This window comes from Xyrauchen texanus, chromosome 16, assembly GCF_025860055.1.
Source record: "Xyrauchen texanus isolate HMW12.3.18 chromosome 16, RBS_HiC_50CHRs, whole genome shotgun sequence".
Lineage (NCBI taxonomy): Eukaryota > Metazoa > Chordata > Actinopteri > Cypriniformes > Catostomidae > Xyrauchen > Xyrauchen texanus.
In genome coordinates, this window is record NC_068291.1 from 40,959,923 (window position 1) to 40,976,324 (window position 16,402).

A 16,402-nucleotide genomic window follows, 5' to 3' on the forward strand; every position below is an offset into this window, starting at 1 on the left:
TGGGCCTCGTTCATGAAGCATGAGCGGAACGAATTTCTGGTAAAGTCATTCTTGCATAAATTGCCGCAATCGATTGATTGTGACCATTTACATAATTGTTTTACAAACAATTTCACTGCAGCCGTTGTGGATGACACGAACAATGCGACACTTTTGAAATTGAAACTATTTACATAAAAATGAATTCTGCTTCAGTTTCATCGAATAAGGCCCAATGGTTTTTTTTTGTGCTCTCTTGCTGATTATATGAAAAACTAGCTTATTTTACATCAAACAATGCTTAAATTGACAAATAAAGATGTGCATAAATGTCTAGAATCTTGACATGGAAAATAAAAAGCAAAGAATACTCTCTCAAACCCAAGTCACATGATGATTTATGAATTAATTATATATATATATATATTATACTCTAACTCTATTTACATTATTAAACTCAGAATCTGTTCTTGAACTCTGACCTTTGAATGTGACGGTCATCATGGCACTGGAGTGCAGATGTTAATTTATACTGTAGTGCCACAGCTGGGGGGAGGGGGTGCTCTATCTGTCAGGTTTATACAAAAAATATTACTTTTGATCTCACTGAAATCTGCATGCTAAAAATGAAAACAATTGGTTAGTGTTCTTTAGGTGGAATACATGATCCTTGATGAAAGTTTCTATGATGTTATGTGTTTATAATAATACCATCAGTCAATAAAAACTTTAAACTGCATTCATATTTTTTTTTCTGGTTTTGTATGAGGCACACTTGATGTGGTTTTCAACAAACAGTGATGAAAACTCACGTTAAAGCTTTGCATTTATCTGTAGGTGATTGCGAACATAAGCTAAACTTAGTGGTCTGTTCCCTGTTCCATCACAGGAAGAGAATAAAGTAGCTTTTTGGTGCACACAAAAGGTATTTAAGGTGCACTGTAATGTGCGTGTAATAACATAAACCTCCATTGGTCTTCGCACACGTGTAATGCACATCCACATCTATACGCGCAAACACACACCTGGCCCCAGGGACATGTTTGGTATATGTCAAAGGAGGAGTCATCTTTAGGTCTTTGTTTAATTTGGGACTCTCCGTAGCAGTTCATCAGGTCAAAGGGGGGACTCGGGCCCCAAAGGACATCAGGAGACACCGGGCAGGGGCCCCGCTCATGTCTCCCATCCGAGGTGTTCGCCGCGCTCTAGCGATCGAGTCTTGCTCTTGTGTGGGGAAGAGGGGCTGGGCGGACTGCTCAGGTTGGAGCTATTGGAGGCTGTGGAGTGATGCGGTGAGTCCGAATTCTAAAGACACAGACCAAAAAATAAAGTTAGGACATCATTATGACAGGACATTGTTGAGTCATTTCCTTTCATTCTTGCACAGAGTTCTGCCCTCTTGTCCTCCGCTGGTTAAATACATACATTTTCTCCAGTCAAAACTAGCCAATCAGGATGTTTTAGAGAGCATGTTAAAGCACAAATAGCATAACGTTATAAACTGATTTAAAATTAGAAGCTAGAACGAGTGGCCAACCAATATGAGTTTTTCAATTACTCATTCCATAACCACTTTACAAAACATAAATAAATGGACAAGAAATAATGATTTGCGTTCATTATATGAAAAGAAAGAGCCCATGGAGTGATATGGGAGATATAAAACTAGCATTGTTATGTAGGGATTCGGTTGCCTGGGCTGGGTATCGATATAGACTTCCTGATTTGAGCCGATTCAGATTCACTTCGATTCGATTCGATTCCAACTTTATTTGATTCTGATTCATTTGTGTATATTTCAGTTATAATGTCCTTTCTATTTGCCTATGAAATTACTTATCTATGCCAATGCTGTAAATTATGTATAGTGAAACTTTCAACTTTGTGTACTACAAAAATACATATTATAAATGATAAAATTAACAACAGCGCCCATATGCAGTTCAATTGCTATTTATGTAACAGATAAAATAATCAATGCAACCAAAACTCAAGTAAACAATAAAGAAAAAGTAAAAGATCGATCTTGGGATTTTAAGAATCAATATCGGGATTGTTCAACGGAAGATCACAATTAATTGCAAAACCGATATTTATATCCAGCCCTACACAGGAATTTCTGATCCCATTTTTTCTTCTTCTTTTTCAATTTTGTCATAAAAATGCTGTCTAAATAAATGAATTCATTCTAATTGTAATGAAATAAAAATAGAACAATTAATTTTTTAACATAATAGTGTATTATGTTTTATCAAATAAAGTGCTTTTATACAGAACCTCACAGCACAATCCAAAATACAACATGGGAGTTATTTTTGTCAAATAAAGTGCTTCGTAACAAGAGCATCAAAGATGTGAGATATTGCTTAAATATTATCGCAAGTAATATACTGAATATTATATAACTGATATTTTTCTGTTGAACTGTGTTATTCTGAGTGTGTGATTATTAAACTGCAATAGGATGCTATTTAATTAAATAAATATGTAGTCTGTATGTGCTGCATGCTACAAAGTGAATTAGCACTTTGCTTGCTGTCACAACACCGGCTCCACACATTCACAAACACATTTATAGCATGCTGCACACGCAAACTATATACTGTATTTATCTTATTAAATTGCAGCCTTTGTGGTTTAATCAACACACTAGGATTTGTTTTTAATTTGTGCACTGAATGTTTACGGAATGATATTCATACATCAGATTGTATCGTTTTTTGGTATCGGAGCACTTTAATGAGCACGAGGTCAAGTACTGTACATGAGATCAGTATAGGATTCAGGACATCCCTAAATTATACTGTTTAATTGTCGTTCAAAACACATACATAACAGTAGAATGCCACAATTGACCAATTAGAATAAAGTATTCCAGAGAGCCGTGTAGTTTACAATTTACTGATGCAAATGAGAGGTTTACAAAATTACTGACATTTTTTTTGCGTTAATATTTTTGCATAATATTTAGATAAAACAAATCATATTTGAATGTACCAGAAATGTTTTATTATCCACTCACAAGACTGTATATATTTGGTTTGATACTACAACTTCGGTTAATATGCCAAACAGGCACAGTCATTGGCTGACACCGATTATCTTAAAATCAGCAGATTAATCAGTCTATCACTAGCTGGAACCACCATCACAGGAATCCACATCTAACGGTTTTACATCACACATCGAAAATAAAAACTGAAGCTAACAAACTCTGTACACTATCACTAACTACACACCAGTATCACATAAAGGGCTACAGAACTAATGTGGAAACAACTCAACTAACCCATTTACTCTGGGCAAACTTAGCAGGATTCTAGAGGGGTCAGATCTGGGGATCATATATTTGCTGCTGGATGTTACCTTTATCTTACTAAGTAGGGTCCTTAGAGCCCTTTTCAGATCAGGGGTCTTCTCTGTGGGTGACGCTGACCTCCACTAAAGAGAGTGATACACAGCACCCACACGTCATTATAGAGTCGATGTGCACACACTCAAGCATGTGGCCGAGGTGCATAATGTGTGTGTAGGTGGAGTGTTAGAAGGTCAAAAGCTTTCAATCTGTGGATATTGGTGCCACTGCACACTCAACACATGCATTTGGCGTGAGAAAGTGAGGATGGAGACCCTCCAAGCACATTTTGGCAGGTGAAATGGAAGATTTGGCCCGTGTATTCATTTTAGGGATTGTATAACACACTTTCGGTGCTCTTAATAGAGTATGATTTAGCTATAATCAACATCACTGTGGATCTGCAGCTATTTAGACAAGTGCATTTTAGAGCTTCAGGGGTGAATCCTTTACCTGTTAACAGCAATCTGAAAGTCAACTTTGACATATTAAATCAATATTCACAAAAAGAATGCACAATAAAAGGGTCAAATACACCCCAACACTTGAAATCTCTTTAGTCTTCTTCTCAAAATATTCTGACATGATTACAGAGCTCAGTAGTGGCAAAGTAGAATATTGAATATCCCATTCAAAATCTCCACAGAGAATATGGCTTCAGTGAAAACTTATAAACCCTTCAAAGGCAAGAAATTCTAAGTATATATGCTCATGTATCAAGAAGCCTTACATCAGTGTGATTCCCTGTGAAGAACTGAAATTCACCCATTTTGCAATGTTCAAAAACAGAGTTTTCTAAAAAAATTAAAAGAATAAATGCATAACCTACACAAAAGCTGTGACTGATTTAATTATATCATTTGCAATTATTTAAAGGACGAAGAGCTGAGTATTTTTCTCCAATGCATTTCGAATAAAATGTTGTGATTATGTGATTTAACTCAGATCTTGTTGGATATATTGTCACAACTCTTTATTGAAGATATTTGAAATGCCTACGAAGAAAACGAATGGGTATAATACTTCTTGAACCAATGCTGCGAAGCTTGCTGGCACTGACCTCTCTGTCGAACTGGGAGAGGGGGGTGTCACTTGCGCAGTCCACACCCCCTCCACATGAGAGTGAGCCATCAGAAGGTGATGTCATCTGCCTTTCGGTGGAACTGTAATTCCCAATGGAAAGGTCCCGTCTCAGTGCGCTGCCATTTTGAGAGGTGGGGCCTGGAATATAAGACACCCATCACCAGATCATTAAGACCTCAAAATTATTTTCTCATGATTTTATAACATGATTTTAGTGCTCTTAAATCCAATTTAAGAACTTTTCACTTTTCACGTAACGTCCTGTAATCTGGTAAATGGCGTACCGCCAGTAAATTCTTGAATTAAACACACTAAAATCAAGTTAACACATAATGTTTACATCTTGTGGAAACCGTGTGCATTTGATTGTTTTTGGATTGGCCATTCACTTCCATTGCAAGTGCCATAATGTAACTGCGATTACTTTTTTTTTTACGAGGTACAATGGAAATATTTTTTTGGTAATCAACATAATGCTGTCGATTGAGCTTAACTTGTATTGAACCTGGAAAAAAAAACAAAACAGCTTTTATCTCTTTCAATTTCTTGTATTTTTTTTACTACTATGTTTTTCCAATTTCTTCAACGGCACTTTAGTGACTCATTTTTATCCATATATTTGTCTGTGAGTGAAGTTATTTCATTACTCACGTGTGCCAAGACCGCTGCTGGCGCTCATTGATCGGCCCGGTTCAGGTCTTGCTTTGCTGATGGAGGGGATGCTGACTGATGCTCCCAGGACACCACGACTCTCCTGAGGACGCACGTTCTGACCATTGCACAACACACAGAGGTCATAAAGTAAATCTTGCACTATAATGTTGAAATTAGAACATAAACGAGTAAATTCACAAAGACAAATCTTGCTTGGAACAGTATAAAGATTATTATGGCAAGAATACACATGATCTTACATGATATTCTTTACTCAAGTGTGATCCATCAATCTCCTAAAAGTTGACAACATTAACTTTTAGCTGATATACTCATTAAACATTTCTAGGATAAGAAGAGAAATGAGAACTTGAGAATGTCTCTTCCCCTAAAGGCCCCGATATACTTCATACGAAATCGAAGGATGAATGGGTGTGATGCATTTAGAACAAAATCAGGCCAAAAAGGTGGTTTATTTGAGTCAGTTTCGGTGGTTAGTAACAGCTAGCCAGGGCGAACATTTAGGAAAACTTCTAATCTGCTGCTAAACACCTTACTGCCATTGATCCACGTCATCAGTAGGTATGACCTGACGCTCCACCTACCTTGAGACCAACAGCTAATTTCTGGTTATGTTGTTCAGTCAACATGAACACACCGGTGTGCAGAGTAATAAGCAAGCTGGTGCAATTTTACCTACATCTGTACAATCGTTTGCATAGAGACATTTTCCAAGAACATGACATGCAATTTTTTTTATTAGTGTACAAAAGGAATCAAATCTACTCAAAAACCCTCAAGTGCCCATTCATGCAGCTGAAGCCATTCACATATCTGCCCAAAGAAAGATATGCCTCTAATCCTCATTATTTTGTCTGTATTCTGCCCATTAACACTCTTTTATAGATCCATCTTTAAAGTGGTATCAGTGTCAGCATAAATTACAATAACAGAGTGTAATCGGCGCATATTATGGCCATGTACAGCATGTTAGATCAATAGCTCAATGAATTCAGAATGTAAACAAGACGACAAATTAAACGTTATTTACTGCATATATATTACTTTAAATTATTGAGTGGAGTTTTGACAAGCAATAGCAAGTGGTAAATCATGTTCATTGCTGTCTCTCAATCTAAAGCCCTTTGATATATCCCCCCCCTCAACTGTTTAAAAAGGAAATACACCAACAAAGGAAAGAGACCTACCCTCGTCGAGCAATTTTATAGGGTGTTTAAAGAATGAGAGCTTGCTGATTATTTCTTAATGGCAATCAGATCTGGTTTTTGATGTGCTTAAGCCTAAAAAACTATTTGGAAACTTTCAAACCCTGGAACTTAGTGATGAACAGAAAGGGAGACATGAGTTGGCAGCATGCAGAGAATTAGAATGTAAGGCAAAAATAATCAAACCCACAGAGGGAATTGTGATGCAGGCAGATTGATGGCTTGTGTTGTGTGAAAGTGAGAATGCATGTGGCCATATATTTCTACCCTCTAGAGAACAGATTGAGGGTGTGTGTGTGTGTGGGGCATTCTCTGGTCCTACCAGAGAGCAGATGGAAGCAGGGGTCCCAGGGGCAGAGCTGAGGGATGGGGAGTGGGAGGAGAGAGGGGAGGAGTCCAGAGACAGGAAGTTGTCAGCAGAGGTGACAGTCATGTGATAGACATGCTCAAAGCTGGTTGGAGTGGAGATGAGGCACAGGCGGGGAGAGGGGAGAGTAGAACCGGGCTACAGTGAGAAACCCAGGAGGAGCAGAGATAAAAGAGGACAGATAGAGGAAAAGAAAATAAATAATATAGATGCATGCACATGGAATCATGAGCTAAAGTAAATTAAAAGATAACATACAAAGCAAAACGGACCTTATTGTCTTTGAATTGACATTTCTGGTGATATTTCAGTCAGAAATTAATCATAAAAGTGAAATGTTTCGCCAATTAGGGCTGCCACTATCGATTATTTTTTTAAATAATAGAAAAAAATTATTCGTTGCATTTGGTTAAAATGCTCTGATCAGCCTAAGTTATGATGTACTCTATGATTAAATAACAACAACAAAACAGTTGTGCAAACAATATCTAATGTCAACAGACACCCAAAGCAGATCTTTTCAAATTCAAGCTGACAGACATTGGCTACCAGTGTGACCAATGATTTTTTATTTCAATATCTTTTTTTTTTTTTCATTAACTAGTTTAACACAATCTACCCATTTTAGTTTAGAGCTCAAATATGGGAAAACGGGACACAGAAATACAATTATTTATCTTTTCTGAAACAATATCTGCCCACCAATCTTGTTAATTGAGGATGAGTTATACTCACTGTTAAATTATTCTTTTGAGACAAAAAAAGCTATTTTATTTGGTTGTTGCTTTTCTTTTTTACTATCTCTTACACACATCCCAGAGTACAATATTTACAGTATTCACGTCATTGAGAAATGCATGTTTTTACTCTCTTGCGTTGAGCTGCAGCAGTTGTGGGCATTGTTGTGCTTGAGCTACATTCTGCTCAGATTGCAAAAGCTTGTAACTTTCCACGTACCATGTAAAATTAAGCATCTGGACATTCAGTTCCATCCACAGTAAACATTGTTAATAATTTCACATGTAAAACTAGCCATTACTCCTTCAGGTAAGCCTGCTTCATATTGCATCATTGTGACACGAATCCGTATGGCTTTACAGGAAAGTTCAAGTTGAGCATTGACTGACAGCATACAGAGCTGTGGTTTCATTCAGTAAATAAAGTTCTCTGGGTTTCTACATTGCGTTTTAGCTGTGATAATGGTGATAAATTACTTTCAGGATACTTTGTAAGCTTTAAAGTGAGTCACTATCAACTGTCATTATATGGAAATTATAGGCCGGCACGTTCTTTAAAATAACTCCTTTTGTGATCGCAGAACAAAGTCTGTCATATGAGTTAGGAAAAACATGAAGGTGAGAAAATGATGAACCCCAGTTTCATGCTTATGGATCAATGCCATTTAGAGCAGATGGATGGAGGCGAAGAGATGCAGAAGGAGAAAAATATAAGAGGTGACGTTCTCCCTGCAGTTGGCTGCTCTTACCATTGGCAGATCCTTTAGTATTTGGATTCCATCTCCAGGGCCCATATGAACCACATGGTTGAAATTTGTTGGGTTTGATATCAACTTATTCCTCATTTCTGGGTCTCTCAGCATCTCCCTGAACAACACAACACATTCAGTGAGACTAAAATAATGGATGCAGATAATGGAATAATGTTCTCTTCTGTTAATAATAATCAAGGATTTTCATTTTTGGGTGAACTATTCCTCCTATACAACACATATTGTGTCACCAGGCTTTGTATTACTGAACATCACCTCCTCTGCAGAAGTCTCTCCTCCTCCGGCACACGGAAAGAAAAGCGCCGTTTGCTGGTCATACTGCGCACCATCTGTTTGCGGCTGTTATCAGATGTCTCTGGGACCACCAGCTCATCTCCCTCTGCATATCATTACACATAAAACACATTATACAATAAACTACAAATTTGAAATGATACAGCAACAAACATCCATTATGATGTACAACATTCTTACATTAGCAAGCATTGTGATGCAAATCAAACGAGATCACTTTTTTTTATATTAACGACAAAATGCATTTAACTTCTGTAATGCAAACGATTTCTAAGTGAACACAATATGCAGCGGAAATAATGTAGGACAGGACTTTATCCATTGGATCATGAATACGGTTTGTTAATATTACTTTTCTCTGCCCACATGATCATGCTTACATAATCAGAATTGTAAAGTTGTTTCAGAGGCAAAGAAAGTTATTGCATTTAATCAACATGCACTGATGAATTGTGCAAAATAAGACCAAAGACATTGATTAATGAAGCAAATATGGGTGAAAATGTTAATTTAATGTTGTCTATAAAGCCTATGCAATTATGTAATAAGTATAATATTTTCTAATAATGTATTACATTCACGAGTCTGGAGATGCAAAGCCTGAAACTGACGGACACACACACAGATGAGGGGGAGGAGTCTGTCTACAGATGAAGCGCTTACCTGCTGTCTTGTTTTTAAAGAAGATGAGCCGGACTGTTTCCAGTCCCAGCAGGTTGAGCGAGCCGTCAGCATTCAGAGGGTGAACCTGGCATGCAGGAGACACACAGCTCATTAACACACTCCACTTTCAGTTACCACCTGCCTGCACCACAGTTTACTCCATAAAACACTGAGCTGATATCGGTGTCATATCATTTAAATATCTGGCATCTATCTTTCACAGCTGTGTTTAACAAGAGTAATATGAAAATGTACCTTTTTCAAAAGCATCGTTTGAATCCACTCCATAGTGTTGACATCAAACACATCAACTGCATTCTCACTGTACACTGACAGATACGGTGCATTATAACCTGCAAGACAAAAGTTTCAGAAAGAGGGAACTTATTGGCAATTTTACCAATAAAAATAATATATAAAATAGATCACAATAAAGAGAATTCGAGGCATATTAACATCAGATTTACTTCCTGAAGAACAGCATGAAATATTAAAACATTTGAATATTATCTTTGCTATAATATTTAAGTGCAAATTGTTTTCAGATGTCAAATCTTGAGTTCTTAAGATTTCAAATTGGTAAATTCAAGAATACTTAGTCACAGTACTATCATACAACAAAAACACTATTGAAACACAACTGTTCTTTTGAGTGGACACCAGATGTCAGTTCAGGTAGTTAACCCATATAGATTTTTTTAATTCGCTGCCTGATGCAGATACAGATTCCTGGCAAAAGTCAGATTTAAAAAGGTTAAAATTATATACATCTAAATATGACAATTCTTTAAAGATTACTAAATTTGATGGATTTTTTTTTTTATATACCGTAATTTCCGGACTATAAGCCGCAACTTTTTTCCCACGCTTTGAACCTCGCGGCTTAAACAACGATGCGGCTAATATATGGATTTTTCCCGCTTTCAAATTTTATTTAAAAAAAAAAAAAAACATTCTGTGACGTGCTCAGTTTTTTGGCGGCATGAAGCTTTCATTAGACCAATGAAATTGCCGAACGGGTTAAGGTCAAACAACTTTTTTGTTTACTGTTTAGATTAAATCGAGCGCGCTCAAACTTCTCATCATTCTGATTATGGTAGTCATTTTGTCACCCTCAAGACACGGAGAATGCATATGATGCAGCTTTCAAGTTGAAGGCGATTGATCTGGCTGTTGGAAAAGGAAATAAAGCTGCTGCACGGGAGACGTTGGAAACAGCAGAGTGAGGAATTGACTCAAGTGCAAAAAGACAACTAAAGCTGAGGCTTTTCAACTCCGACACCGAAGGAGATGACTTCAGTGGTTTCATATGCACAAGAGGAGGAAGATAGTGACCAATGACATTCTTGCTAGGCTACTGTTTACTGCTAATTTTTTATTTTTTGTTACAAGCCGTGTGTGGCAGCGGGGGCGTGGTCAAGCGCCGGTCCGGGAGAGAAAAGCGGTAAGGGTGCTTACACCTGAGCTAATGTCTAACACCTGTGTCTAATTTCAGTAAGCGTGGGGAGAGCGGCATAAAAAGGCAGCAGAGAGAGTGTGAGAGTGTGAGTGAGTGACAGACAGACAGACAGACACACGTCAGTCTAGTGTTGGCACATAGAAGTCCAAGAATTGAGAAACTTCATAAAATTGATTGTAAACATTGCTGTGGCCATTAAAAGCCTTACCTGGAACGTCAAGTGCCCTGCTTCACGTGTCCTTCTTGGGAAAACTGTCACACTGGCACCAGTGTGACAGTTTTCAGCACTTGATTGATGTAAGCGCCCTTACCACTTTTCTCTCCCGGACGGGCGCTTGACCACGCCCCCGCTGCCACACCATGTTTCGTTAAAGCCTGTTTATTTTTGTTACAAGCCATGTTTCATTAAAGCCTGTTTATTTTTGTTACAAGCCGTGTTTCGTTAAAGCCTGTGTAAAGTTCATTTGTTTCAATGTACCGGTAGGCACCTGCAGCTTATAGACAGGTGCGGCTTATTTATGTTCAAAATAATATTTTTTTTAAATTCAGTGGGTGCGGCTTATATTCAGGTGCACTCAATAGTCCGGAAATTACGGTATATATAAATGGAATGGAATTGTGTAAATTAAAAAATAGACTAATATTTTTTGTCATAAAAACTGCTAATGTCTCTTTAAGAAAACCAGCATTTCTGTAAATGAGCGCATATTAGCGAGAGACACTCGAATGGCTTTATCTCATTCATGCTATGCATAGAAATAAATGTTTCTTCTTTTTGTTGGTTATGATCAACAACTGACTGTAAACAACAGAAAAGTTATTAAAAGGGACATTATTAATTTACAAATGGGTCATGGATCTTGTCTTTGGACACACACATGGAACAACTTTTACCCTCATCACGAAGTGAAAGGACCTTGCTGCTGACTACTCTACCACTATACTAGATAATTACTGATGAGTGAAATTTAAACGATTACCAGCCAGTTGATAAATATATCCATTTCTAGTTGCATAGCGCGATATTTGGTTGCAAATGAGAGTGATTTCCTCTCACTGTAGCAGAGGGCTGCAGAGAGTAAAATATTGGTCTTGGGATTTAAGAAATGTTCAAATGACGATTGCGATTCATTGGAAAATCTATATTTTTACCCACCCCTATAGGCTAATACAATTTAATTATAGTAATTGAGAAGTACACATACAGTATTGGCAAATTTCCAAATTTGCTTTATACACTTATTAGGCAGTTGGTAGATTTTGGAACTAACAAAAGGAAGAATTAAGGTGCTGTTTACACTGAATGCATTTTTCGAATATCTCGCTATTTTTCTACGTAAACATGGACTAGACAGACAAGTTTGACTCGCATGTGAGTGCTGCATTTTTAAGACTCAATGGCAAGTAAAAATAATTTTTTAAAAGGCATCTCGAGACACATGCATTCTGTTCTATCTGCTGTGTCCAGCTTCTTTTAATGCAAGAAAATGTTCTGTCTGAATGGCCCCTAACGCTTTTATTAATCAGCCAAGAGGACGCAGCTATCGGTTGACACTGATAATGTAAAAATGGTCCATATTGGTCAGTATGGTGATCAGAGCAATAACTCACGGCAGGCTGTTGGCGTAGCCGGCCACATCAGCTCCTGTTGTCGTGATCGTCTGCCCTGGTAGTCCACATACACACCAATACTGCTAAAGCACAAGAGCAGCTCTTTACTAGAGATCTCCACGGCACAAAGCGCATCCAGACTCAACTGCTCGATGAAGGCCAGCGTGTGGTCATCTGGATGGAGGAGGCTATTGGGAGCTCCATCGCCCTGAAGACTGTAGCGCAGGAAACCAGACTGGAAGCCCACGCAAAGTTTCTCGCCCTGCAACCCCATCCACTGCACGGTTCCTGGGATCAGGATGTCCCGCAGCTTCCGATGTCGTGTTTTACTCTTGTTGAGCTCGAAAATGATCACCTTGTCAGGTTTTCTCATGGCCACGAAGAGGCAAGTAAGAGATCCGTGTCTGATTGTGCCTGAAACCAGGGTTTGGCAGCCTTTGGTCTCGGCTATCTTGTAGAAGTCGGCCTCACGGTCGTTCAGGGCCACCATGGGGTAAAGTCGCACATGACCGTTTCGACCTGATATCACGGCGATCAGCTGTTCAGATGGGATCAGCTCAATCTGATGGACCTTCTTATTGTCTCCTACCTTGATAATATCTGCAAACAGGAAATATGTGAATATTAAGAGGCTTGTGTTTTGTATAACTATTAGAGAATGCAGTAAGACACCTTAATACAGTATATATATATATATATGTATGAAGGTATACACATGGTGTTCATTGACTGGATTAACACATAATACAATGATACATTCATAAAGCTTTTAATAACACTTACCATCTTTGGTAACATGAATAACGTACAATCCCTCCTCATTTCCTAGAGCTATCCTCTCATGATCTACAGATAAATAGGAGTGAATGTTAAATAAACAAACAAAGCAGCGATTGATGCCAATAGAATTATTGAATTTTAAATGTTGGCGATGTGGATGTAACCTATTATAGCAGCAGATTGTGTGGTTTTGATGAGAGGCAGGGCGCTGTCATACGCTTCTTTAGGGATATAAACACTGCGTTCTTTCAGTTTGCTCTTCTTTAAGAGACGATGCAGTTCGTTCAGAAGGCCGACCCACTTGGTTCTATCCTGATCGCTGTCTGCCAGGATCAAGATGGAACATTTCTTACAGCTGGAGGAAGCGAGCTGAGACGCTGTCACCTGCAGGAGAAGATCGGAACAACTTCAAAGATTAATTCTGATGATAATATATAAAATTAAATAATCTTTTAATCTTAAAGATTTAATTATAAATGATTTATAATATATACAATGATAATTGTTAAATACATTTAATTAATAAATATAACAATAATACAAATTACACTAATGAATCATTTAAATAAAATACTTTATTATTATTTATACTATAAATCGAATTATATTAGTTTAGTAACTAAAATAGAAATGTATTTATAATTAGTTATATTTCAAATTTAATTATACTAAAAATATTTAGAATTTAAATACAAATTGATGTCATCAGTTATACTTTATAATGGTTATATTATATTCACTATTACTGCTGTTATAAAAAATATGAATGATCAATTACATAAAATATAATAAAACAAATATATAAAAATATAATCATAAATGACTTGGAGTGCATTAAAATACTTTATTTGTATGCGTATTCATAGCTTAACATGCAGAGACAACTACTGGTACAAGTCATTTGTATGTTAATTTTCTCCAGGATATCTGCAGGTTCGAAGGACTTTTTAAGGCCAAATAAAACAAAAATACAAAATTATTCAGACCACTTTCAAAATTCAAAAAAGTTTTAAACATATTTAATAATTAATTAGTAGGCCAATACAAAACCACTGAAGCTACTTGGATGTCACTGTACAAGTTTATTATATGGGTTTTCTTATTTAAATGGTATAATATAGTATAATATAATGTAATAAAATGTAATATTAAAACACTAAATGTCTTATGAATTAATATACTACATAATGTTAACATATACAACTTTACAGTCAAAATGTATTAGAATATAGAAATGAACATCAAAACTCTAGGCTGCATGCATTCATAGTGAATTAATTTAAAGTATGTAGCCTACATTGTTACCCTTCTCTTTAGTCTCTCTTGGTGCAATAAGCTGAATTACACTTATACTGTTTATCTTGGCAGAAAGCATTAACAAATACTTTAAACAGGTAGTTAGTTCATGGGCAAAATTTCTGTCATCATTACTCACCCTCAAGTCTGAATGAACTTCTTAGGCAGAATGTTAGTCTCAGTCACCATTCACGGTCACTACATCTTTTGTTCTTTCAATGAAAGCGAATAGTGACTGAAACAAACATTCTCCCTTGCATCATCTTTTGAGCTTCACTGAAAGAAGCAAGTCATACAGGTGAGTAAGTGATCAACATTTTCATTTTTGGGTGAACTATCAATAGTAGAAGTCAATACTCACCTGTTTAAATATTAACATTTAATGTTGGAAAAATAAATTGAAAATGTTAACAAATTAAATTATTAAAGAGAACCTTGTTGCATAATCTGTTATGATGCATATTGAAATCAGATAATATCCTATATATTAAAGATAGATGATTTATTTTGTATATTATTAATATTTAATTATAAAAATTGAATTGACTGATTTTTGTTAAATCTGTCTTTCTTGTCAAAGGTACTTTAATATGAGGGAGCACCACGAAGTGAAAGGCGGCAAAACTAGGCCACTCCAATTTGCAACGTTGACAGCTTTGTTGATCATAAACAGGAGCGATAGTTTTATCACATAGCTCACCTTACAGAGACGCCATACACACTGTGTCTCTGTAGTACCTAAAAATTTCTGTTTTAAGTGGCCCGTCCAGTCCAACATCGACTCAGCCAATGCAAGTAGTGAGCCGGGACTCTATGTTTGTTTGATCATCAGCAGACAGGGGGTGTATTAGGAAACTGTTTGAAAACCATGTTTATTTTTGCAATTCTGTTTGGTGGAGCTAGTGTCGCAGAAATTAAAGACTTCAGCTTTTACCTAAATACATTGTTTTGTATTCGCTATGACAGAAACATGCATTTTATACATACTACTATGAATTTAAACACACACACACACACACACACACACACACACACACACACACGCACATACATATAGTACACTCTTGTTTAACTCACCCTAAAAATACAGGGAATGTCTCTCCTGTTTGCATGTATGACATCTGATGCCAGAACTGAGCTAACTGAGAAGTCCTCATCCCTACAACAAAAGAGAGATTGAGAAACCATGAGATGACACACAAACTGACCCATTAGCATCATGGACAGGCTCAAGTTCTGAAGTCCCGACTGACCTCATGTCAATGACCTGATTCACCACGACACCAGGCTGAGCAGCTTTGCCTTCAGGAAGATCATATAAGAAGAGCTTGAAGTCACAGACCACAGCGATGGCTCTCTGCCAACCCTTCTTTACACCTAGTGGCTTAGGCACCTAAGAGGAAACATCTCACAATTAGACATGGAATGAACAAAGCAAAGCAACCAAGATTTATAGAAGCTATTTTCCAAATATAATTTTGTTTTGTAAACTCAGTGAAAGTGTGTCCAAATATTTGGCATGACAAACATGGACGAAAACATTTGAAAATGAAACAAAGTTGCTCTATAAACTCCTCATAACAAGTCTGAAACATTGTAATGTGATGGATACATTTTTAATGTATGGATGCCAATGCAAATAACAATTCAGAAAACTTGGCGTAATACAAATGTGAAAAAACTGTTTAACTTTGCTTTATACTTTTGTGTTCTGTGCTGTTCCCTTTGACTTGCGGTGTCCCCCAAGGTTCTATTCTAGCTCCCATCCTGTTCTCTCTCTATATGCTGCCACTTGGATCTATTTTTTTTAATGAAATATGGTATATTTTACCACTGTTATGCAGATGCACACAAATTTACCTTGATAATAACCAACAAGGTTGGTTGCTTACCTTGTGGATGTTAAAGTTTAAACAAGTCTAAAACAGAGATTGTTGTATTTACCCCTTCTGACACCAATAGTATAGCCAATTTAAATCTTGATGTATTAACACTCTATGTTAAGCCATATGTGAAAAATCTGGGAGTCCTTTTGGACAGTGCACTAAAACTGGATAGACAAGTTAATCAGGTTGTAAAGGCTACTTTTTATCAGCTGCGAGCCTTGGTGAAAATGAAGTCTTTT

At 36.9% G+C, this 16,402-nt stretch overlaps 1 protein-coding gene across 1 annotated transcript in view; it reads right to left on the reverse strand.

Moving 5' to 3' along the window:
- Positions 1–668: 668 nt before the first annotated feature.
- LOC127656644 (serine/threonine-protein kinase MRCK alpha-like) overlaps positions 669–16,402 on the reverse strand; it is a 97,635-nt gene continuing 81,901 nt past the window's right edge. Inside the window, 12 exon segments of the mRNA XM_052145054.1 lie at positions 669–1,284; positions 4,395–4,555; positions 5,069–5,186; positions 8,151–8,268; positions 8,430–8,553; positions 9,132–9,216; positions 9,387–9,484; positions 12,202–12,801; positions 12,985–13,047; positions 13,146–13,365; positions 15,355–15,436; positions 15,531–15,670. Of these exon segments, the coding sequence (XP_052001014.1) occupies positions 1,153–1,284; positions 4,395–4,555; positions 5,069–5,186; positions 8,151–8,268; positions 8,430–8,553; positions 9,132–9,216; positions 9,387–9,484; positions 12,202–12,801; positions 12,985–13,047; positions 13,146–13,365; positions 15,355–15,436; positions 15,531–15,670 (1,941 nt within the window). The 3' untranslated portion in view covers positions 669–1,152.